The sequence below is a fragment of the Mastigoproctus giganteus genome, chromosome 7, assembly GCF_048544385.1.
Source record: "Mastigoproctus giganteus isolate SK-2022 chromosome 7, ASM4854438v1, whole genome shotgun sequence".
Lineage (NCBI taxonomy): Eukaryota > Metazoa > Arthropoda > Arachnida > Uropygi > Thelyphonidae > Mastigoproctus > Mastigoproctus giganteus.
Window position 1 is genome coordinate 144,495,452 of NC_143581.1, and position 24,397 is coordinate 144,519,848.

At 38.7% G+C, this 24,397-nt stretch overlaps 1 protein-coding gene across 3 annotated transcripts in view; it reads right to left on the reverse strand.

Annotated features, from left to right (window-relative positions):
* Cog1 (conserved oligomeric Golgi complex subunit 1) overlaps positions 1–24,397 on the reverse strand; it is a 546,651-nt gene that overhangs the window by 230,723 nt on the left and 291,531 nt on the right. For all 3 annotated transcript variants that reach the window (XM_090377929.1, XM_090377930.1, XM_090377928.1), the window contains 2 exons: positions 17,819–17,914; positions 4,798–4,889 (listed from right to left, as the gene is read on the reverse strand). In XM_090377929.1, the coding sequence (XP_090234055.1) occupies positions 4,798–4,889; positions 17,819–17,914 (188 nt within the window). The remainder of the gene's footprint in view (positions 1–4,797; positions 4,890–17,818; positions 17,915–24,397) is intronic.

Here is a 24,397-nt window from a genome sequence, read left to right on the forward strand (position 1 = left end):
TGGCTACGGAGGCGCCTTTGGGTTTATGCAAAGATCAGTTGGATAATTACCTATGGGAGGAGGGAAATGCATAGGTTGTCTATTTTCTTTTCTCTTATTATTTTATTTTTATCCTTATTATTTTATTTTATTTTATTTATTTTTGTTATTTTTTTTGGCTGGTGCAGCATAAGCCATAGGCTTCCTTGTACCATGTGGCCATTGCTAATACTAATAATAAATACACTGTCCAGTAAAAACATTATTACTACAGCTGTTCACAGAGTGCTGTAGTTAAGGTGTTCCAAAGGCAGATGGATAATGGACATAGCAGCTGTTGCTGAGTAAATGGTTTTTTTTTTTGATAGTTGTTGGCGCATCGGCTTCTGTAGCCATATTGCACCTCCCAAGGTTTTTGCAGTACTTTGATCCAAGCCCGAGGCGGGAATCGAACCCGCGACCTTTGGGTTGCCGGGCAGGTACTTTACCCACTCGGCTAACCCGGTCGGTGAGTAAATGGTGGACACCCATGCCTCATCAATGGTCATGGCGAATGCAGGCTGTCCTGCCTTGTGTGAGCTGATAGATAGAAAATGGTGGAATGGCTGGCCATGAACTTTAACAAGGGGATGAGCAGTGGTGTTTTCAAGGCCATAATCCAATGAACCTCCTATATGGTTTTTCCCACAGTAGGCACCCAGTCAATGTTCTTATGCCACCCATCACAACAATGCCTAAAGTTTGCTTTTGAATGGTGTCATTGGACCACTGATGAGTGGAAAAAAAGTTGCCTTTTCTGATGAATCACATCTCCTGCTAAGCAGTGTGAATAGCAGATAGAGAACATGGCAATAAACAGCAGACATGAATCACTCCAATGTCCTGGTCCAATAGAAACAGGCAGGTGATGGCAGTGTTGTATGGGGGATGTTTCCTGAGAATCTCTTGAAGTCCTCACACTCACTATATTGAACTCAGTGCTAAAAAAACTATCTGTCCACTGTGGCTGATCAGGTACACACCTTCATGGTATACATCTGTCTTCCCAGGTGTGTTCAAGCAGGATAATGCACCTTGCCATTTTCCCAGTATTGTTTGAGAGTGGTTCAATTAACACGGAAGTGCTGTCCAGATGGTACCTTGGCTGCTGAATTCACCAGATATGAATCCCACGGAACATCTCTGGGATGCAGGGATGCGATCCTGGCAACAAAGCGCAATATACATCCTGCAACAATCAGAGGTCTTACAGAGTCCATGCCTCACCGTGTCACAGCAGTACTGATGACAAGAAGAGGACATACTCACTATTAGGTAGGTGTCATTATGTTTTGACTGGACAATGTATTTATGATCTTTCATCTGAACCACATGGTTTAATGTGCTGGAGGATATAAGTAAAATTAAAAGTATACACTAAAAGCACTTATATTACAAATCTCCTGGGAAAAGTGCACCTTTCTCCTGATGGTTCATCACTGTGAAAATTAAAACCATTTAAAATATGAAAATATAAATGAATTAAGAATTCTAACATTTTAATTTGTCTAAAGCAGTGTTTCCCAAATTACTGAGAGATTTATCTCTCTCTCTCTGCACGCGCACACACACACACACACACACACACACACACACACACACACACACACACACACACACACACACACACACACACACACACACAGCAATACCCTGCATAGCACTGATAATTGGTACCGAAACTGTTCCATGTTAGGTAAAACCGTGCTGTTGTTGTTATTTGGTTTTTAGGAGCATTAGCAACTAAGGCCATATTGCTTCAGGGATATGCAGTGGTCATTTCCTGACCTGTCCGCATCCTGCATATTTGGTGGTCACGGGCTCGAACCCCAGTCTAATCAAGAAGCATGTGCTACGCACTGCTGCTCCTGTCCACCTGGCTACGGACGCACCTAAACCATGCTGATTGAGGTATAATTATAATGAGTTTTAATTAAATGCATACCAGAGAAACAGTCTATAAACAAATTACAATAAATCTATAAACAATTTGCGCTTGATAGCAATTAAAAGGATTTGAAATAAAAAATATTGCAAAATTTTTATTAATGAAAAGGTAACATAATGAGAGATGACAAAAAAGCTTTATTGTTTATTTAGGTATTTCAATAATGAAGTTGTCTCTTCTTTTTCTCGGCGTACAAGTCTTTGTAGCATCAAATCCCATCTTGTAAAATTTGCCGTATCTTAATGCTACGTTAAACATTAGGATCTCCATTTATAATCACCTCGCAGGCCATGTCAACCGCCCGAAAAACTTTCTCCAATTCTTCTGTTGAAAATTCTTTTGATGCCACTTCAGTGTTATCCACTTCAGAATTGTTTTCCTCTTCTTCATATGCAGTTTGCTCATCAATTTCAATGAGAGTTGCATCATCTAAGTCATTTGCATGTGAGTCAATGCAGTCATGTACATTGGTAGTGTCCAAAGTTTTGAACCCCAAGTCTTTTCCAATCTTCACAATGTCTTTGGCAACTGTCTTTGTCTGAACTTGTGATTCAAAACCAGTGATATCATTTGCCAAATGGGGCAAAACATGCTGCCAAACAGAATGCATGTTGTTGGCAGTGATTTCTAGCCAAGATGCAGATATATTTTTGATCGCATTCCTGATGTTATAATTTTTCCAAAATAACTTTGTAAAGATGATGATCCCACTCTTATTGAGGCTTCAATTGCTTGGGAAAAAGTGTGCCGCAGATAATACGCCTTGGCCCATGGGGTGTAAGAGAGATGTGTTAGGTAGAAGAAAGCATATTTTTATATTTTCATTGAAATCAGAAATTTCATGTGGATGGCCTGGTGCATTGCCTAAAAGCAACAAAATTTTGAACTCCATCCCTTCATCTTTGCAGTAACATTCAACCGTCAGACAAAAGTAATTTGTGAACCATTCTATAAGCAATTCTCTTGTAATCCATGATTTCTTATTGGATCACCAAATTACAGGAAATGCATTTGTTACACAACCCTTTAGAGCTCTTGGGTTTTCTGCTTTGAACAAGAGTAGAGGCTTCAATTTAAAATTCCCAGATGAGTTTCCACCCAACAAAAGTGTTAAACGATCTTTTGATGCTTTATATCCAGGTTGGGCCTTTTCATTTTCAGCTAAAAAAGTTCACGAGGGCATTTTTTTCTAGAACAGTCCAGTTTCGTTGACGGTGAAAATTTGTTCATCCTTGTAGCCACCTTCTTCAATGATGTCTTTCAATCCACTGGGAAATCTTGCAGCAGTGTCTTTGTTTGCACTTTCACCTTCTATCCATATTAATAAAAGATGTTCCATATTAATCAACAGTGAAATTCTTTGCTTAGTTATCACTTTTGTCATGTAGGATGCAGTAGAAATGCCCTGCTCTTTATACTGATCCTTCTTTCAAATAATCTTTTGCACTGATGCTTCATTCATTTCATTTTCCTGTGTGATTTTAGCATACGATGCACCATCTTCATAGCACTTGATAATATCAAGTTTTTTTTCTAATGTAAGCCATTTACATTCAGTAGCTCCACTGCTTTCTTTTCCGTTTTGACTCATCATTTGGTATTTAAAGGGGTAAAAAATAAATTGTGAAATGAAAAGTTTGAAAACTATCACCTTGTCTCATCAGGATGGAACACTGAACACTGTTGCACACTGCCGCTGACTGCCCGAGGAGAGCTATTGGCAACGCAGCATATATGTATGCATACCAAGGCTACGACAATACAGCATATATGTAGAGTATGTGTCTAGGCTATTGATGTAAATTTAATGACTTAAACTTAAGTCATAAAGTTTATTGCTTCTTCTGAAAACTAATAAATTTATTATAAGTTAAGATACAAAAATATACACAAACAGGAGCTTTCGGGGTGATGGAACATTATAGTTATAAAGCAATAAACTTTATGACTATTATGGAACTCGATAACAAAGGCCTTTTCACAGACTTAAACTTAATTGAAAACCGTGTTATAGTGAAACCCGTGCTGTTTGAAGCCATGCTAAGTGAGGTATTGCTATATATATATATATCTTTGGGCATACTCTATGCTCAGACATGTCCATCTGATGCCTGGGTTGATTGATCACTCCACATCACGTTCAGCCATGCTTTAATGTCCATTTCTCCGGTTCTCTGAACCAGGATAGATAGTGACGTAAGATGTTGCAGAGACAAAGGCTTATGTGCAGCTTCCAGAGCAGGATAATTCAATTTTTAAAATGTTTTTTTGATGATTTGTGGTCCTACACTTATCCCTGTTCTGTCCACTGTCTTTTGAGTCAGCTTATTATTGAGTGTGTCTTTGATTTCCTCTTAGTATTGTTTAGTTTTTTAATATTCAAGACTTGGTTGTAATTATTTACTGCCTTGTCCTCATATTGACATTAGTGGTGGTGCTTTTCCAATGAATTATGCAATTTATCTTGGCAATTTTAATTTTGGCCTAATCCTTTCCCAGGCAGTAGTTTGGATTTTCACTTGCAATTAAATGGTACTTAACTTGGCTGAACTTCTTCTCCCACCACACTGGTGATTGATATTATTCTAATTGTTCTAGTGCTCGGGTTGCTTAATATTCTGACTCTTTGTATACCCTGGATCACTTGAAGTTAATGCTATACTCTTTCAGAATGGTGAGAAAATCCCATGAAAACTGTTTCAGCTCAGTCAATCTTTCATAGGGTATTTTCTACAAAGCAATAAATGTTTTTTACAAAGCAATAAAAATTATTTAACTTGATCTCAAAGCAATGTTTCATTAAGAGTGTCTAAGAAGTACAACAGGCTTACTTGTCACTGTCAGCTAAAATATCCAGCAGGCTTTCCTTTGTCATCATTTTGCAATTTGACATTGAATAATCTAGTTGACTGCTTATAACTGACTGCTCAAAAATAAACAAGGACATTTTGATTTGAAAAGACATGATAAAAAACATACATAAAATAAAACAAAAATGATATTATTTCTTATTCAATAAGTTTTGATTTAATATCAATTTACTACAATTTATTTATGCATTTACCTCAACCACAACTACGTTTATATGTGATGCATTTCAGCCAAGTTTGTGCCTTGCTTTCTGTTGCTAATCCACATTCTGTTTGTTCTATCATTACTGGTGACAAATCATGTATGGCTATGATATGAAAACAAAGGCCCAGTCTCTCTCTCTCTCTCTCTCTCTCTCTCTCTCTCTCTCCTTCCTTTCTTCCCAAACCCAAAAAACAAGAATATCCATCAAATGTGAAGATCATGCTTATCATACTTTTTGAATCACAGGGTACTGGTTATATTGAATTTGTCCTAAATGGCCAAATAGTGAACCAGGTATACTAAAAAAAGAGTTCTATGGTGACTGCACAAATGCTGTTAAGAGAAAAAGGCTGGAAAAGTGTATTTCAGAGAATTGGCACTAGCCCCATGTACACTCATGTTTCCATTCAAGAATTTTTTGTGAAGCACTCTACCACTGTGGTCCCATATCTGAGAGTTCAGAGATTTGCAATGACCATAGACAAAAAAAGCACAAATTGCTGTTACTTTTACAACTTTATGGACCATGCATATATACTGGATACAGCATAGTGACCAAGACTTGCTAACAAATACATAAATAGAGACACTGAGTAATCCAGGCAACAGAAAGATGACTATTAACCAGATGTAGAAACAAATTGCCACTGGCCATACAGTTGTTTCAGACATTGTACCCTCTTCAGTGAGGAGAGCTAGGCAGAACACAAAACCCAAATAAAGAAACATATATATCCTCATTTTTAATTTCAGTAAACTGTAAACCATATTATAAGTATCAATGAAGGAGAAAGATTACATCACAAGCAGAGATGAAGGGAGAATAGGGGAAAAAAAAAAAAAAAAAAAAATCTCTCCTCCATCAGTACTTATATGTTTATGGTTGAACTGGATTTAAAAAATCGTTGTACTCAGTTCACATAAACTAGAGAATGTATAAGTCTGATTAGTCATTTGGACTAATCAGACTTATACATTCTGGAACAGGAATCATTTTCTGTTTGTAGTCTAGCTCCTCACTGAAGATGAGAAAATGAAGTCCAAAACCACTGTATGGAGAGTAGCAATGTATCCGTTTAACAGTCATCTTTCTAAAGCTTGCTGAGAATACAAAGAACTCTTTGCTTATGACTAGAGAAAAGGAGGTGATTGTCCCCCTGTATAAGGCAATGGTCAAGCCATGCCTTGAGTACTGTGTACAGGTCTGGAGGCCTCATTTTAGGAAGGATGTAGATTTGCTTGAGCGTGTACAGAGAAGGGCAACAAGATTGGTGAGGGGAATGAAGGGTTCCTCTTACCAAGAGAGGCTTAAGTTCTGCAAATTGCAGTGGCTGGAGACTAGGCACCTGCGGGGTGATCAGACTGAGGTGTAAAAGGCCTTGAATGGGTTGAGCACGTTGAATTCTGATGGGATTCTTCCACTTGTTCAGATTGCAAACCTAATGGGACATAAATTTAAATCAAGGAAAGACAGATGTAGAATAGATGTGCGGAAATTTGCCTTTAGCCAGCGGGTGGTTAATTGCTGGAACAAACTTCCATCTGTCATTGTGGTAGTTGATAGGTAAAATAAATTTAAGGAGGAACTAGACAAACATTTAGAGGGAATGGTTGTGTGAATTTTTTTTTTTTTTTTTTGGCTGCTGCTGCATAAGCTCATACACTTGCTTTCTTGCATCACATGCCACTACTACTACTACTACTACTACTACTAATAATGCTATTACAAGGAAAGGATGAACATACCACTAGAGGGAAAAGAAGAGCAACATTGGCCCACTAGATATGAATTGCATAACAACTGATGACCCTGTTCAGATTGCTGAGAACCTGAACAGGGTCATTCACAAGGTTTTTGGGGATGGGCATACCAGATGTAGACCAAGTTATAATTGGGAGTTAAATGATTTTGTTATTAACTGAGAAGAAAGTGGAAGAGAACTTGCTGAAGCTAAAAGTAAATAAGAACCTGGGGATAATGCGATCTATCTAGTTATATTAAAAGCAGAAGCAAAAGAGGTAAGCAAACCCTTGGCCATAATGGCATCCTTCAATTCAAGGGAGGTCCCAAATAGATTGGAGGTATGTAAATATGTCTCCTATTCACAAAAGAAGAAAGAGCAATGTAAGAAATTGGAATGGAGTCAGTGGTTATAAGAGTATTGCAGAATCATCTTAACAGAAATGGAATTGAATACTTGTAATGGGGAAAAGGGGGTGGGAGAAATCCTGTCTAAACAATCTGATTAACTGCTATGATGCAGTAACAAATGAACTGGATGCAAACAATTTTGACATCATATATTTAGATTTCATTAAGGATTTTGACACTGTTCCACACAAAAGACAGCTGTAAAAATTGGAGAGATGTGGCTTACAGACAAGGTATTGCTATGGATAAAGGGATGGATGAGTGGCAGAAGATGGAGGGCGATTATAAGTGGGCACTGCTCTTCATGTTATTAGGGTAGTATGGTTTGGTGCTGAGCCCCTTATGGTTTACAATTTTATTAACAATACTGATGAAGACAAATTATTGTCTAAGTTTGCAAATGATACAAAGGTTGGTAGGGTGATTAATGATAGGAATCAAGAAATATTACTATAACAAGATATATAAAAAATAAAGGTGGACAGATGCACTGAAAAGTGCCAACTAAGATTTAACACCGATAAACATTAAAGTGTACGGTATAACGGCAACAGTAATCCAAGGAAACCTAACAATTAGGTGTTACTACACTCAGGGTGATAGCAAATAAAAAAAGAGTAATTATTGAACACTACAATATGAAGTTCTCTGAGCAGTGTTTACAGGCTGCTAGATCACCTCTTGGCGCCTCCGTAGCCAGGTGGGCAGGAGCAGCAGTGCATAGCACACACTTCTTGATTAGACCGGGGTTCGAGCCCATGACCACCAAATTCGGAGGATGCGGAAGGGTCAGGGAATGACCACCGCATATCCCTGGAACAATATGGCCTTAGTTGCTAATGCTCCTAAAAACCAAATAACAACAACAACAACAGATCAGCTCATGGGGTTCTGTCACTGATATACAGGAACTTTGCCAGCAAGGACAAGGAAGTGATGATCACACAGCATAAGGCAATGATTAGGCTACATCAAGTATTACATACAGGCCTGAAAGCCTTATTTTAAGTTCCTCTTCTCTGCACCTATTTTAGAAACGGGTGCAGGGAAGAGCAACCAAATTGGGGGGGGTGGGTACTCTTACCACAAAAGATTTTGGACGAGCAAATAACAGAGCTTGGAAATCAGGCACTTTCAAGGAGACTTAATTTATGTGTTTCAGGCTTTAAACTGAGCGACAATGATATTCTCTTGCTCAGAAAACACACAAAGGAGCATAAATTGAAAAAGGATGGCTAAAGGACAAGATGTGCAAAAATTTTCTTTCAGCCAGAGAGTAACTGATTGTTCAACTAATCTACCATCTGACGGGAAGTAGGTAGCATTATCAGAGGTATATTATGCAAGAAAGAAAGCTTATAACAGCATCAGCAAAGAGAAAAAAAAGAAAAAACCCTTCCCATTTCACCTATCAATTCGCTCCAAAAGCTTGTCCAGTCTAAAGGCAAATTTCCAAACATCCGTTCTACAACTGTCTTTACTCAATTTGAATTTATGCCCCTTCACGTTCGTAATTTGAGCAGGAGGAAGAATCCCATCAGCATTCAGCCTGCTCAAACCATTAAGGCCTTATACACCTCAATCAGATCACCTTGCAGGTGTCTAATTTCCGGATGCTGCAATTTGCAGAACTTAAGCCTTTCTTGGTAAGAGTACCCCTTCATTCCCCTCGCCAATCTTGTTGCCCTATTCTGTACTCATTCTAGCAACTCTACATCCTTCCTAAAATGAGGCCTCCAGACCTGTATGCAGTACTCAAGGCATGGCCTGACATTACACATGATACCAATAAAACATACATATCTGAGTAGGCATGTATCTATGAATAATAGTCCAATCTGATTCAATGTTATCTTATTTATATTCTCATATGAAAAACTCCTTGTTCTTTTCTGTCTCTTAGCCAGGGATTTCACATAATCAACATAACCATTTCTGTGGTACTATTACGTTCTGTGACGTAAGAGATTGTGTTACAACTGGTGGTCATTGTTTTTGATGAAGTTTGTGTTTCTAGAGCAGACCTTGGAAATTATCTGATTTTTGTTTGCCATTCAAGCACATGAGAGATATGCTAAAAGAAAATTTTCAAAAATTCAGGTATCATTATTCAGAATAATTATAATTGCCCACATCTTAGTTATTAATTAATTAAATTTCTGTTTATACTCCGGCATGACAACCAAGTCAGTAGAGTTTACAATAAATCGTAAATACAAATATTTATCGTATTTAGTAGTCAAGGGCTTGAACCCTGGTCCACTCAAGGAACGCGTGCTATGCACTCTCACTCCTGACCACTGGGCTATTCTGCAGCAATACTGAATTCTCAAAATTATATTTGAGAAAAATGTTTAATTCATTTAAAAGATCTTTTAATTTATAATCTACTATATAAGTCATGCTAAAACTATTTAAATTTCCTTGGAAAAGTTATTTTCCTAGAATATATTAACACACCACATAAATAAAGTATGTGTATAGAATGCTATCTTGATGTTCAGATGGACGAAAAAGCTGTTAATACCACATAAATTTAACAGTACTTTAATGTACGTAGTTTTTATCGATCAGAAAATGATTAAGGCAGAAAGAAGTCTAATAAAATAATAAAATATGACTGAGTAAAGCCTTTAGTTCCTGATTTATTTTATTACAGTACTGCTTAATTATTCCTCAAACATATTAATGTAATTATTTTATGATATATTAAATCTATTGTATTTTCTCATATAGATACATAAATATACATATATATATTTCCCTCCCCCCATTTCAAATTTTGGAGCACATATTACCTAAACATATGCCAATTCTGACTATCCCAGATTTTATTTCAAAACTTAGTTTGTCCCACTTGTGGCACAAGCTAAACATCTTGTCACCATACCTTATAACTTTTATAAGCTTTAGTGCATTTCATCACTCTAATCCCACCCCATGCTATCTTTTTCTGCTCTTTGAAACTGGCTAGTATATTATTCATTCGTCTTGGCATTCTACATTACACATTCACATTCTACATTTTGTTAATGGTGCTCTAATCTAATGGTATATCTTAATGGTATATTAGTATTCATGGCTTTTGCAACTACTGTTTTAAAGACATTCCATAATTCTAATGTAGTTTTCCCTTCCCAGGAGAAGCAATGTGGTGACTAAAATGGTCATAACTGCTGTTTTTGCCTTTAACAATTGCAACCTTTCTCTCTCACTCCTTGCTAATGATTCCTGTACCATCAGTTCCTTTGATGTTGTATGGTTCACGGATGATGATTATATGTAGAATAATGTTTTCCCTTTTCCTAATATACTGATGAAAATAACAATTATCTGGTTGATAATTGTCTGGATTGTGAGTTCTCCTCTCACTATCCTGAATCAATAAGTGGAAAATTGAAATTGCTAACAAGCATTCACACATGCACACCAATGCATCTGCATATAAAGACTCTCATCATACTCTTTGCAATCTTCAAGTGTGTAGCCAGAAGACTGTGAAAACAAGTCCCTACTCTCATTTTTTATTTTGCTTCTGACTATCTCACACCACAGATTCTATGCTCGCAATGTGAAAGTGCCAAATTTGGAAATCTTTTTGCTGTATATATATATATACAAAAGTGTATATATATGTATACAATACATTCTTCACAGCAGCTATGCCAGGGGTTTTACATTGGCTGATGGACAATAGCCTTGGGGAGATGGGGCCCACATCGAGGTTCGGGCTCATTCCCCAGAGTCAACAATAGAATCAGTGTCAAATTATTTACAGAATATTATGCTTTTGACTGTATTTACAATGTATTAATAAATATATTCAGATTTATAATATAATATAATCCAGATTTATAATATAATTGTAATTTATAATATAATATAATTCAGATTTATATTATAATATAGATGTATAGAAATATAATATACATCTATATGTATATTATATTTATATTCATAAAGATGTTCATATATTCTTGACTTTATTTGTAACACATTTATAAAGACATCGTACTTTGAACATTATTTACAATATACTGGGCATTATTATGCTGCCCAGGCTGCTTCTGATAAGAAGTATGAATCCCTACACTTTCCCCCCTCCTATTGTGCTTATCTTTCCTAGGGACATTTCATGTGTATAGTGAAAGGCTCATCTTTGCCTATTTCTGGATAACACCAAATTTTTGTTAGCCTCATTATGTTACCTTTAGTTATCCTAACCTTAATTTCAAACTCACTCAAGTTTATTGATAACACTCCTAACTGTTGTAGACACATGATAGATTAAAAGCTCTTGTACTATTTACTATCTTGACACATCCTTTGAAGATATGTAAACTGTTGCTCTAATCTTCTTTTTTAATTTATAACAGCTGCACCTTGGTACATCTTTCACACACCATAGAGCGTGTGAAATGGCTTTTGAAGCCTCATACAAGAACTCTTGATAAGTGTAGTAACATTACTTTGATGTATTTCATCAGATAAACATCTATATTTATTAACCCTGGCACCCAGAGCCCTTAAGGCTTTCTCAGAGATATTGGCAAAGGTCCTTTCACAACCTTTGTCCAGATGTATTGTCTCTACAAAATAGGTTCCCCTGCCTATAAGTGTAGGCCATGCTGGTTAAAATTTTCTCACAAGAGCATTGAGATTCCCCAAAGTCTTGAGTTAATTCACAAGGGCTATCAACCACATAATTCTGCCTATGGCATTGGCACACACACTTTCAATTACATGCGCACACACACTACGACCTTATTTATTACATTTTTCAGCATGGTCCTATATTTATCCAAGAAATCATCATTTCATGTACAATTAATGTCATTAGTTCCCACATGAATAATAATGGACTTTATCCCAATAAAAGCTTGAAACCTATTTAACATTATCGATTTTAGCTTCTGGCGGACATATATCAGCCAGATGCTAAAAGTCAGCTAAATATACATCAGCCAGAGCTAGAATCAGAATATTCTGGTTCTAGTCCACCTCTCCTTATTACAAAAAATGTTTCCCCATTCCCATTTCTTGTGTAGAATCAACCAACAAAACTATGTTCTTTTAAATTAGGGCAGTCTGAACTTGATCATTCTTCACATAGGCCTGAATTTGAAGTGCAATGCCTGGTATGGATTATTAGCAGTAATTCTTCATGAATTAAGAATCTGCAGATAAAAGAACCATTAGGTAGTAGTGATCACAGTGCATTGATGAGCGATTTACTTAAAGAGGTAACTACCACCAAGGGTAAAGGGAAAGATTTTTCCCTTTCATAAAGGTGACTCCAGTGGTCTCAGACAGTTTTTTAATTATGTACAGTAGGGATAAACTGATGATGTTACTATTAGCACATTCTAAATGGGAAGCATTCAAGAAAATAATTATAGAAGCTACTAGGTTTTTCTTACTAACTAAGAAATACTATTCAAGGGTTAGACCTAAATGGATGTCAGACAATCTAAAGAGACATATATTGATAGAGCATCTACTCCCTAAAGCAGGGAAGAAAAATGCATGAGATGCATATAAATTATCAGGTGATACAGAAACCTATCGTAGTTATACTCTAGGCTACAATTAAAGTCAAAAAGGAGGTTAGGCAAGCTAAGGTAGATTATGAGAAATCTTTGGCAAAGGATGCAAAGAAAAACAACAAAGACTTCTTTACTTATGTAAACATGACAAGGAAGGGGATGAATCATATTGATCCACTTGATATTGATGTTGATGTTCCCGCTCAGGTTTCTGACAAACTAAATGGGTATTTTGCATACATTCCGAAATAAGCAATTCTTTAGGGAAGTGGTTGCCAGAAGTTTATCAAACTCTAACATGGAACTAAATTGATTTTGTACTAACCGAGAGGAAAGAGGAAGAGAAATTGTCGAAGTTAAAGATAAAGGCATCTGGGGGGGGGGATGGGATCTATCCAATTATATTAATAAAAGCAGCAAAGGAAGTAAGTAAACCATTAGCCATAATTACGGGAGCATCTCTTGATTCAGGAAATGTTCCCGTGAACAGTAGATATGCGAATGTAGCACCAATTCACACAGGGGTATCAAAGGGTGACATGAGTTTTTTTTTTTTTTTTTTTTTTTTTGATTTGGTAGTTGTTGGCGCATCGGCTTCTGTGGCCATATTGCACCTCCCAAGGTTTTTGCAGTACTTTGATCCAAGCCCGAGGCGGGAATCGAACCCGCGACCTTTGGGTTGCCGGGCAGGTACTTTACCCACTCGGCTAGCCCGGTCGGCTGGTGACATGAGTAATTACAGACTTGTAAGCTTAACTACTGTTCCATGAAAAATAATCTAATCATTGGTTAAAGAAGTGACGCAGCACCATCTAGACAGGAGTGCAGTTATACTTCATTCACAGCATGGGTTTGTGGAGGGGAGATCTTGCCTGACCAATTTGATTGGATACTATGATTGGGTTGACAAAGAAACTGAAGCAAAAATAATTTTGATATTATATACTTGGATTTCAGAAAAGCTTTTGATATTGTTGCACATAAAAGACTACTAAACAAATTGCAGCAGTGTGCCATTAAGTTATTGTTCTGGATGGTTAAGTGGAAGAAGAAAGAGTGTGGTTATCGGTGGACACTGCTCTTTGTGGATTAATATTATTAATGGAGTTCCACAGGGTTCAGTGCCAGGTCCATTGCTATTTATTAATGATTCTGATAAAAATATATCAGGCTTAATATTTAAGTTTGCAAATGATACATAGGTTAGCAGGGTAGTTAATTACAGTAATCATGACATGCTACTGTAACAAGACGTAGACAAATTAGGTAAATGGGCTCAGAAATGGCAACTGAAGTTTAACACTGACAAATGCAAGGTACTTCATATGCAGAGTAGTAATTTCAGATTAATGTATCAGCTGTGTGCTACCACATTCAAGGCATTGGAGAATGAAAAAGACCTGGGATAATTATGTAGTCAGATATGAAGTTCTCTGAGCAGTGCAATAGGCTGCCAGGATAGCTCATGGGGTTTTTTTCAATGATATACAGGAATTTTTCAACAAGCATAAGGAGGTGATTATCCCTTCGTATAAGGGATAATCACCTTCCTTATACAATGGTCAGGGACAATGGTCAGGCCACATCTGAAGTACTGCATACAGGTTTGGAGGCCTCATTTTAGGAAGGATGTAGAGCTGCTGGAATGAGCACATTGAAGAGCAATGAGACTGGTGTGGGGAATAAAGGGGTGCTATTACCATGAAAAGCTTCAGTTCTGCAAACTGCAGCATCTAGAGACTAGGCACTTGCAAGGTGATCTGATTGAGGTGTTTAAGGCTTTGAATGGCTTGAGCAAACTCAGTGCTGATGGGATACTTCCTGTTGCTCAGACTATGAACATAAGGATGAGGGGTCACAGATTCAAACTGAGGAAGGATGGGTGCAGAATAGATGTACAGAAGTTTGCCTTTAGCCAACAATTGGTTGATTGCTGGAACAAGATTTCATTCATTGTTGTGGAAGTATACAACAACAGATGAAACTAGTCAACTACAGTTTGAATAAATTCAGGGAAGAACTAGACAAACAAGATAAACTGGACAGGTGGATAGGTGAAATGGGATTTTTTTTTTTTTTTTTGGCTGATGTTGTATAAACTTGCTTTTTTGCATCATTTGCCACTAATACTAATCCAGTTTGCAAATGACAATCATCAGCTTGACTGAGATTATCTATGAGAATGACCTTTGAACATATTCCAAAGGCTGAACAATTGATGAACTCATGAGTTATGGAGGAAATCACCATCTGAGTCATAATTCAGATGGGAACAAGCATTTCCATGTGAATCATGATATTCTGTGACAAAACATTCAAAGAGGGATCATGCAGCAACCATTCACTGTAGCGTAACTACAACCCTGAAGCTCCATTTTCAAAGGATGCTACATGACTGAATTTTTTCACATCTGAGAATTGCTGAACTGCCATTGATGTGTGACTAGACACACTGTCATGGTGCAAGATCAAGCCTCCCTATCCATCCGTCCATATTTGAGGTTGGCTTCCTGTCACAAACAGGTCAATCCTACATTTGCACATTTGGGATGTAAAGTCTCACGCAAATGCATCAAAACCTCAATGTAGTAAGTAGTAGTAATGCTTCTACCCACTCACAAATTTGTGGTGCACTATGTCTCATCATAAAAAAAAAACCCACCCCGATCAGCATGACTTTGACATTGGATTTTGTTGCAAGAGACTTCTTGGGTTGTGGGGACGTTTTCGTTTGCTATTCGGAAGATTCCACATTGGTCTTGGAGTCATAGGCGAACACCCAACTGTCATTCCCAGTGACCACTTTTCTCAGGAAGCTCGTATCCTGCATAGTTGTTTCAAACAAATCATCTGCAATTGCTTTCCTGCAGTCCCTTTTATCATTCGACAGCGAGCATGGAATAAACTTTGAACACATGTAATGCAGCCCTAAATCTTCCATCAGGATTGTGCATACTGAGCCTACAGACAGTCCAACTTCATGGGCAATCTCAACAGCAGTCATTCATCAATCATTTTGCACAAGTTGTTTCACTCCTGTGTTGTTTTCACTGTGTCATGATGTTAAAGGGTGTCCACTGTGAGGTTCATCTTCCAGCATTTCCTGTCCATTTTTAAACCAATTAAATAACTCACAAATTGCTGTTTTCTTCAAAGCTACATCTCCATAGCACTTTCCCCCAAAACTTGATGTTAGCACAATGCCCAAACTGCAGCATTCTGAAATCAAATCAGTTGTGACAGACAAGTGTGAAGAAGTCGAGCCAGTTCCCATTTGGCGCACACGCACACCAAGGTCAATGTTCCACAAAACCTTATGACTATAGCACCATTTAAATATAAGCATGCGATTCTGGGAACTTTTTGAACGTACTATGTATATATCTCTTCACGGGCAGCGCCACATTCACGAGTCCTACATAACGATACATGTGAAACATGCATGGACTGTCTAAAGCTCACAGTACTGCATTAAAGCTGCATTTAATCTATGAATTTTTGTTTTATACACACAAATTGTATAGAGGGAAAAAATAAAATAAAATAAATAATAGTTACCAGAATTGTTTGTCCAATTTTAACAAAATTTGGAATGACCTCTACAAATAGTTTTAAAAGGCCCACATATAAAACTTCATGAATATTTCTCCATTGAGAGTTGAGTTGTTATTTGCAAATGGGCATGGTGAAGACAACAGACAACTGCATATATATACAGGGTGTTTCAGTTAAATGTTTCAGAACTTCTAAGAGGGATAGGGTACATCCTGACAACTCGAAATCATATAGCAATGTGGGGTCGGAAATGCTTTCCTGAAGCGGTGTTGTACACAGAAGCACCATAAAGAAAAGAGACCGTAAGTGAGAAATCGTTTTAATAATACATGAAAAGAAGCAAAAGGTACATGGATTAAAGTAAGTGTTCGAAGTTTCTTCCATGGGCTACAATGCACGCCTCACATCTTCGACGCATGGACATCCGAACATTCTGGAATACTCCAGGCGAATTTCTTCGGCAGCTACTGTGATTCTTGCAACCAGCTCCTCAGCATTGTCAACAGGGGTGTCATAAACTAGCGATTTCATATGACCCCAGAAATAAAAATCAAGACATGATAGGTCGGGTGACAGAGCAGGCCAACGCACGGGACCACCACGTCCGATCCACTGTTGACCAAATGTGACATCCAGGTAGTTACGAACTTCTCCGCTATAATGGGCAGGGGCTACATCGTGTTGGAACCACATTGTCTGTTGCGTCAATGCAGAAATCTGTTCATCTCTCAAAAGTTGTGGCAATACTTGCTGCAGAAAGATCAAGTAGATAGGTCCGGTTAGACGACACGGTAACAGGTAAGGTCCGATGAGGTGATCTCCCATAATACCGGCCCATACATTGACCGAAAATCGAATCTGTGCTGCACGACGTCGTATTGCATGCGGGTTCTCGACCGCCCAGATATGGTCATTATGCGTGTTGAAAATTCCTTCCCTTGTGAAGGATGCCTCATCGGAAAACAAACACTTCAGCAGGAAAAAGGGGATTTGTAGCACATTTTCCAAGCGAAAGCAATACGAGGTGCATAATCCTCCGGTTGCTGTTCGACGGCTGGAGTCCGTGCTGTTCTTACCCTGTCCCTGTCAGCTCTTTCAAATGAACCTCTCTCAGCTAACCTCTGGTGCAGTCTTGCAAAGAAATTATGACTGGGAATACGCCTCGTCGGATATCGTTCCGCGTACAAACGCTGTGCGGCTGGCCCACTACAATTTGCAGCCCCGTACGCCAAATGCATATCGGCTAACTCTGCGTTCGTGTAATCATCCATCCTACTAACTTGGCGTTCTTGTGCGAAATTAAGATTCCCTGCACTAAAGCTCGGAATTTTCGATTCTGCCCACTGGTATATGATTTCGAGTTGTCAGGATGTACCCTACCCCTCTTAGAAGTTCTGAAACGTTTAACTGAAACACCCTGTATATATAGTGCAAATGTGCGTAATAAAGACATTTTAGACCATTTCATTTTAGAGATCATACCATATATGCAAAATAAAAAGTTAATTTTTTCAAAAATCTAACCTTTATTCTCTCAACAAACACCTCTCTCAGAAATACATTCCATATCAACAGCTTTCGTTTTAGTAGGCGATGGCAGATTTCATCCCAATTGGTAACCTAATCAGTAGTATATATAAAAAAGAAAACCAAAAATGAGAATTTGTAGAGTGTGTTCATATTAATAATTTGCACAAAAAGTAATCAAAAAGGATCATTAACTTTAAGGTTCATACAGTTACTTCAGTTTAGTAAAATATACTATGAAGAAAGACAGAATAACATTTTCGAAAAACAAATTATGTTCAATTTAACTTAATGTATTAAACTTTAAAGGTTAAAGAAATTCAAATAATAATAACTAAATGAACATGAAAAGGAGAGAGCTAGTAGAGTGCATTTCGATCTGCGAATGGTAGCAAAGGAATTATAGTGACACAGTCATTAATGTGTTGATACAGGAAGAACCCCCAGAGTTAAGGTGAAACATTCACTGCAGTATTCTTCAAAATACCAATGAAATGATAGCATTGCATAAGGTTTTACTATACACATTAATTAAACAGACCCATAATTAAATTTATCACAAAATAGTTTTTGGACCAGACTACTAATATGTGCATTTAGTAATCCAGGTACACAAATTTAAAAATGAAATCCATTTATCTCCACGATATACAGAATTTTCTAACAAATACTTTATGTTTTTGAATAAAATTTTTGGAAACTAAATGAGAAGGAAGGCTGTTCCAGAGAACAGAAGTAGAAGGGATAAATGAAGAAGAGAAAAAGTAGTTTCTGTGGGGTTGGAGTTGGACAGTGAAGGGATGCTGACTTGTTGTGGCACATGTTCAAAATGGTTTGCAAAGGAATGTGGAAATTACAGATGCCAATTGAGACGAACAGTCCCCATGACATATTTATAGAATAGCATGCAGCAGAAATTGCATGAGAGACAAGTCATTAATTACCTTGAATACCCTGTTTTGAAATTTCTAGGAGTGTGAAAGATGTATTAAAATAGAAGTTTTCTTCCATATACCAGTTGGCTGTTCATTTAGACAAAATACATTATTCACTCAGTTCAGCATACATTAACTAATAGAACCATCCACCAACTGAGGAAAAGTCTGTAAGCTTTGAAACAGCTGTCCTCATGGTGTCTCTGATTTTTAGATGCATAGCAAATTCACCTGTTTAGGTGATGCTAGGAATTTAAAAAGTTTTTTTTATTTTTTTATTTTATGTAAACCCCAAACACGAGAGGTATTAGAATCTATAGTACTTAGTACCGTGCTTGGGTTGGAGGTTGAGAAGAGGAAAGAAGATATTTGTTGACATTGGACTTGAACTTCTGTAGACTGTAATTTTCAGGAAATACGTATGAAGGAAGGTTGTTCCAGAAAACAGCAGTTGAATGAATAAACGAGGAAGATGAAAAGTTGGTTCTGTGAGTTTGAAGTTGGACAGTAAATGGATGTTGGCTGGCGGCAGCATGTGTTCGGACTGTTTGAAAGAAAGAGCAGGAATTATAGAAGCAAATTCAGAAGAACAGAGCCCATGGAAGTATCTGTAGAAGAGGCATGCAGGAGAAACAGTATGTCTATGAGACAGCGAGTGCAGAGACTCTGTTACAGATGAGTCATTAATTAACCTAACTGCCCTCTTCTGAATGGAATCAAGAAGCCTGAGAGAGGTTTTGGGGGCACCACCCCAGATGTGAGAACAATATTCCATGGCAGGGAGGATTTGCGATTTATACAGAGTGAGCAGCTGTTTGGAAGAAAAGTAATGCCGAGAGCGAAAGAGAAAACCAAGTTTTTTAGATGCAGAAGAAGCAATATTTGTAATGTGCTTGTGCCAGGAGAGATTAGATTTTGATTTGATTTGATTTGATTTTTTATGGCGCATTGGCAGCTAAGACCATAATGCGCCAAGTCACATTTAAAATGCTACTAAAAATTTTGGTAGCCAAGGCTACCACGTCAGGCAATTAGTTTTTAGGTAAAAGAGGTAGTAATTAAAAGCATAAAACTTATATCTTTGTATAGAAATTAATAGAATGTAAAAAGTTAAAAACGTCAGACATGTTGTCTCTGTCGCCTATTAACTGACTGAGTGTAAACGGCTCAGTCAAATTATTAAAAGCGGTAAAACACAAGCACCTTGCTTCAATAAAAGTAGGACATTCTATTAAAATATGACTGACGGTTAAAATGACATTACACATCTCGCACATAGGTGGGTCATCCGCCCTCAGCAAGTAGGAATGGGTTAGATGACTATGACCTATGCGGAGCCGAGCAAGAACAACTTCCTCTCTTCGGACCCTGCGTAAACTGGACTGCCATTGCGTAATTACAGGCTTAATATGACGTAGTTTATTTGTGGTCTGTCCGTGCCAAGAATCTTGCCACTGGGAATATAATCTAGAGCGTATTATTTGCCTGTAGTCTGTATAGGGGACTAACAGGCAATGACTATCCAGGGAAATGGCTGATTTGGCAGCGGTATCAGCTAGTTCATTTCCCCGAATCCCAATGTGGCTTGGGATCCAGCAAAAGCGAATATCAAATTCCAATTCTACAAGAGAAAATAGAATGTGCCGGATCCTGGACAGGATCGGATGAGGGTTATACCCCACCGATACTAGAGCCTGTAACACGCTTAATGAATCGCAATAGATCATATACCTCTGGTAGTCGTGATTTTTAATGTGATCGAGGGCTGTTTCTATAGCACGCAACTCCGCAGTATAAATGCTACTTTCATGTGGGATCTTATAAGACAATGTTTTGTGAGGGAACACAACAGCAGATCCCACATAACATTCTAACTTTGAGCCATCTGTATAGACAGGCACAAAGTCAGAATACTGCTGTCTATGTGATGCAAAGAGTTGCTGGTAGAAATATGGTGGTGTAGTAGCCTTCTCCCAGATCTGAAGGGAGAAGTCACAAGTTGGAAAACAGGCATGCCAGGGTGGAAGGAATTGCCTTGGTGACTGGGCAACGTTGTCTACCGTCAGGCCTAGTTCATTCAACAGCCCTTGAATTCGAATACCAAAAGGTTTGTTGGCTGTCCGACGGGTGTTGTAGAGGTTTTCCCAGCGCGGCTCAAAAACGGATGGCCACGTGGGATGATTGGGCAGGGATTTTAATTTAAAGGTGTACTGTAACGACGAAGACACAGAGATGGTTCATTTGCTTCAACGTAAAGGCTTTGGACAGGAGATGTGCGAAATGCTCCAGTGGCTGTCCGGATGGCTTGATGGTGGATTGGATCTAACCACCGAAGTGCACTATCTCTAGCAGAACCATAAACCTGAGACCCATAGTCGAGTTTGGAACGGACGAGTGCTCGGTAAAGGCGAAGAAGGGTAGAACGATCTGCGCCCCACGAGGTTGACGAAAGGGCACGAAGGATGTTAAGCCCTTTGACACATCTTGTCCTCAGCTGACGAATGTGTTGTAAAAATGTCAGCTTTTTGTCGAAAATAAGTCCAAGGAATTTGAATTCTGCTACAACTGGGATGTTATTTTGCCCAAGCCTTAATTCTGGGTCAGGATGAAGATTACGTTTGCGACAGAAGTGTACACAAACGGTCTTCTGTGATGAAAATCTGAACCCATTAGCCAAAGACCAAGCTGTGAGACGATCAATGGTTTTCTGCAGTTGCCTTTCAATGACCCTCATATTGCATGAATTGCAAAATATAGCAAAGTCGTCTACATAGAGGGCATTGTTTACAGTGGGTGGAAGTTGTTCTGTGATAGAGTTTATTTTGATTGCGAAAAGCGTAACACTTAGAACGGATCCTTGTGGGACTCCCTCTTCTTGAGAGAAAACTCGAGAGAGGGTGGATCCTAAACGGACTTGAAATTGGCGATTCGAAAGAAAGTTTTTAATAAAAACAGGAAGGTTACCTCTAAGACCAAAGTTATAGAGGTCTTTTAAAATTCCAAATCGCCAGGCTGTGTCGTACGCTTTTTCAATATCAAAGAAAACTGCTACCAAATGCTCGGATTTAATAAAAGCATCACGTATGGACGTTTCCAATCGGATTAAATGATCCAGAGTGGATCTATTTCTTCGGAAGCCGCACTGTGTCCTGGAAAGCAGACCATTTGTTTCTAAATACCATACGAGGCGTGCATTAACCATTCTTTCCAGGACTTTGCACAAACAGCTTGTCAGAGCAATAGGATGATAGTTACTTGGATTGCTAGGATCTTTTCCTGGTTTTGGGAAAGCAAGGACGATAGCCCTTTGCCAGGAATCCGGAAATTGTTTCTGAATAAAAATTCTGTCAAACAGAATTAAAAGGTGATCCTTAGATTGTGGTGAAAGGTGTTTTAACATTTCGTAGTGGATGTCATCGGGCCCTACAGCACTTGCATGCGTGAGGGCAAGTGCTGCATTTAACTCTTCATGTAAAAAGGGCTTGTTATACGATTCAAGCCCTTTTGAAGAGAAGTTCGGTGGGTTTTTCTCAATTTTCTTTTTCAGGGCCAAAAACTCTGCGGGAAAAGATGTTATTGCAGATATTTTTGCAAACGTTTCTCCTAGAGTATTTGCTACTGCAGTTCGATCTGCAATTGGACATCCGTTATGCTCGAGGATCACTGAAGGGCATGGTGGATATTTTCCCTTCATTTTCCGGATCTTACCCCAGACTACTTTTGAGCTAGCAGCCTGAGTTATGGAAGATGTAAAACGAATCCAAGATTTCCTTTGGCTCTGACGTCGTACATAACGTGCTTTTGCACGTGCACGTTTGAATGATATTAAATTTTCAGTGGTGGGATATCGGCAGAATATCCCCCATGCTTTGTTTTGTGCTTTTTTTGCTGCCGTGCATTCTGAATTCCACCAAGGTTTGGGGAATAGTGAGAACCGGCCGGATGATTTTGGGATTGCAATTGCAGCTGCTTGGACAATCGTTTCTGTGACATACATGACTGCTTCATTGATTGGCTCCTGACTGACTGTAGTGATGTCAAAGTTTGCCAGATATTGAAAGGCATTCCAGTCAGCCTGATCGATCTTCCACCGAGGTAAACTAAATGGCAGACAGGGTCTACCATTAGTTAGGGTTGTTATCACGGGGAAGTGATCGCTTCCATGTGGATTTTCTTCTACCTCCCAAGTAAGTGAAGGAAGGGGAGAAGGGGAGCAGATAGAAAGATCAATGGCAGAGAATGTACGGGTAGGCATGTGGAAGAAGGTGTTTGTTCCCACATTTAGGAGGGAGAGATCATTGTCAGTGAGCATATGCTCTATGACTCGTCCCCTTCCATTGATGTCAGCACTACCCCACAGAGTGTTATGTCCATTGAAATCCCCAAGAATTAAACAAGGGGAAGGCAATTGCATGATAAGATCATCAAAGTCTTTCTGGGGGATGTCAATCCCAGGCGGCAAATAAACAGAGCAGACAGTTAATAAGAACCCCACTGTAAGGCGAATTGCTACAGCTTCAATGCTAGTTGTAAGCTGCAAAGCCTGAAATGGGATCTGGTTGCCGACGAGGATTGCGACTCCTCCGTGGGCAGACCCATCCACAATTCTATCCTTACGAATGATGGTAATGTTATGCATGGTGGGGTCATCATTTGCCTTTAAATAAGTCTTCTGTATGCAAAAGCAAACAGGTTTGTGCTTTTGCAGGAGTGCCTTGATGTCGTCAGTATTTTGCCGGAATCCACGACAATTCCACTGTAGGAATTTAGCCATTATTTGGACTTGGTGGGTCCATCAGGCGGCTTCCGAGGTGCTGAGGGCTTAATTTTGTCAGTCCTGGATTTATCCTTCCTGGGGAAGTATGGACGCTGTCCTGTGTCCATTTCTTCCTCAGCAAAGAGTTCCAAAACTGACTCATCATGTACCTCCTTCTGCTCGACATCCATGTTTTCCTGGGTACTAGGTGTTACTTCCCCTTTCTTATTCTTTTCTTTTGCTTTTGTTACTTGTGGAGCATTAGGAGGTATCGATATAGGAGTGGCAGCTGATTGGTCCTTCTGTGCAGGTTTTTGGGAGCTTAAAAGATAACGTGCAATGGGAGTAAATGATTCTTTTGGAGGGACGGACATGCCCGTCTGAGTCCCAATCGAACATCTCCCTGCTACCTTCTGGGCGTAGGTAGGTTTTTTGATGTTAAGAGGTTTCACTGCCTTTCTTGCCTCCTGGTATGATATGTTTAGCTCTGCCTTCAGCCGTTGAATTTCTTTTTCTTCTTTCCACCTCTGGCATGCCCTTGAATAGGCCGGATGTTCTCCCTCACAGTTAATGCAGGTGGGTTTAGTGGCTGAACATGCTGTTGTTTCGTGGTCCTTTGCACCGCACCGGGCGCATGCAAGGACTCCACGGCAGGCCATTTGAGAATGTCCATACTTCTGACACTTAAAACACCGTAAAGGGTTCGGAATGTATGGACGTACTGGACAGTTGATGTATCAAGCTTTAATCTCATCAGGAGGTTTGGGAGAGTTAAAAGTCAGGATAACACTCCTGGTTTTAACAATTTTCCCATCCCTTCGCGCAGTGATTCTCTTGACGGCAGTTGTTGTTGTTATTTGGTTTTTAGGAGCATTAGCAACTAAG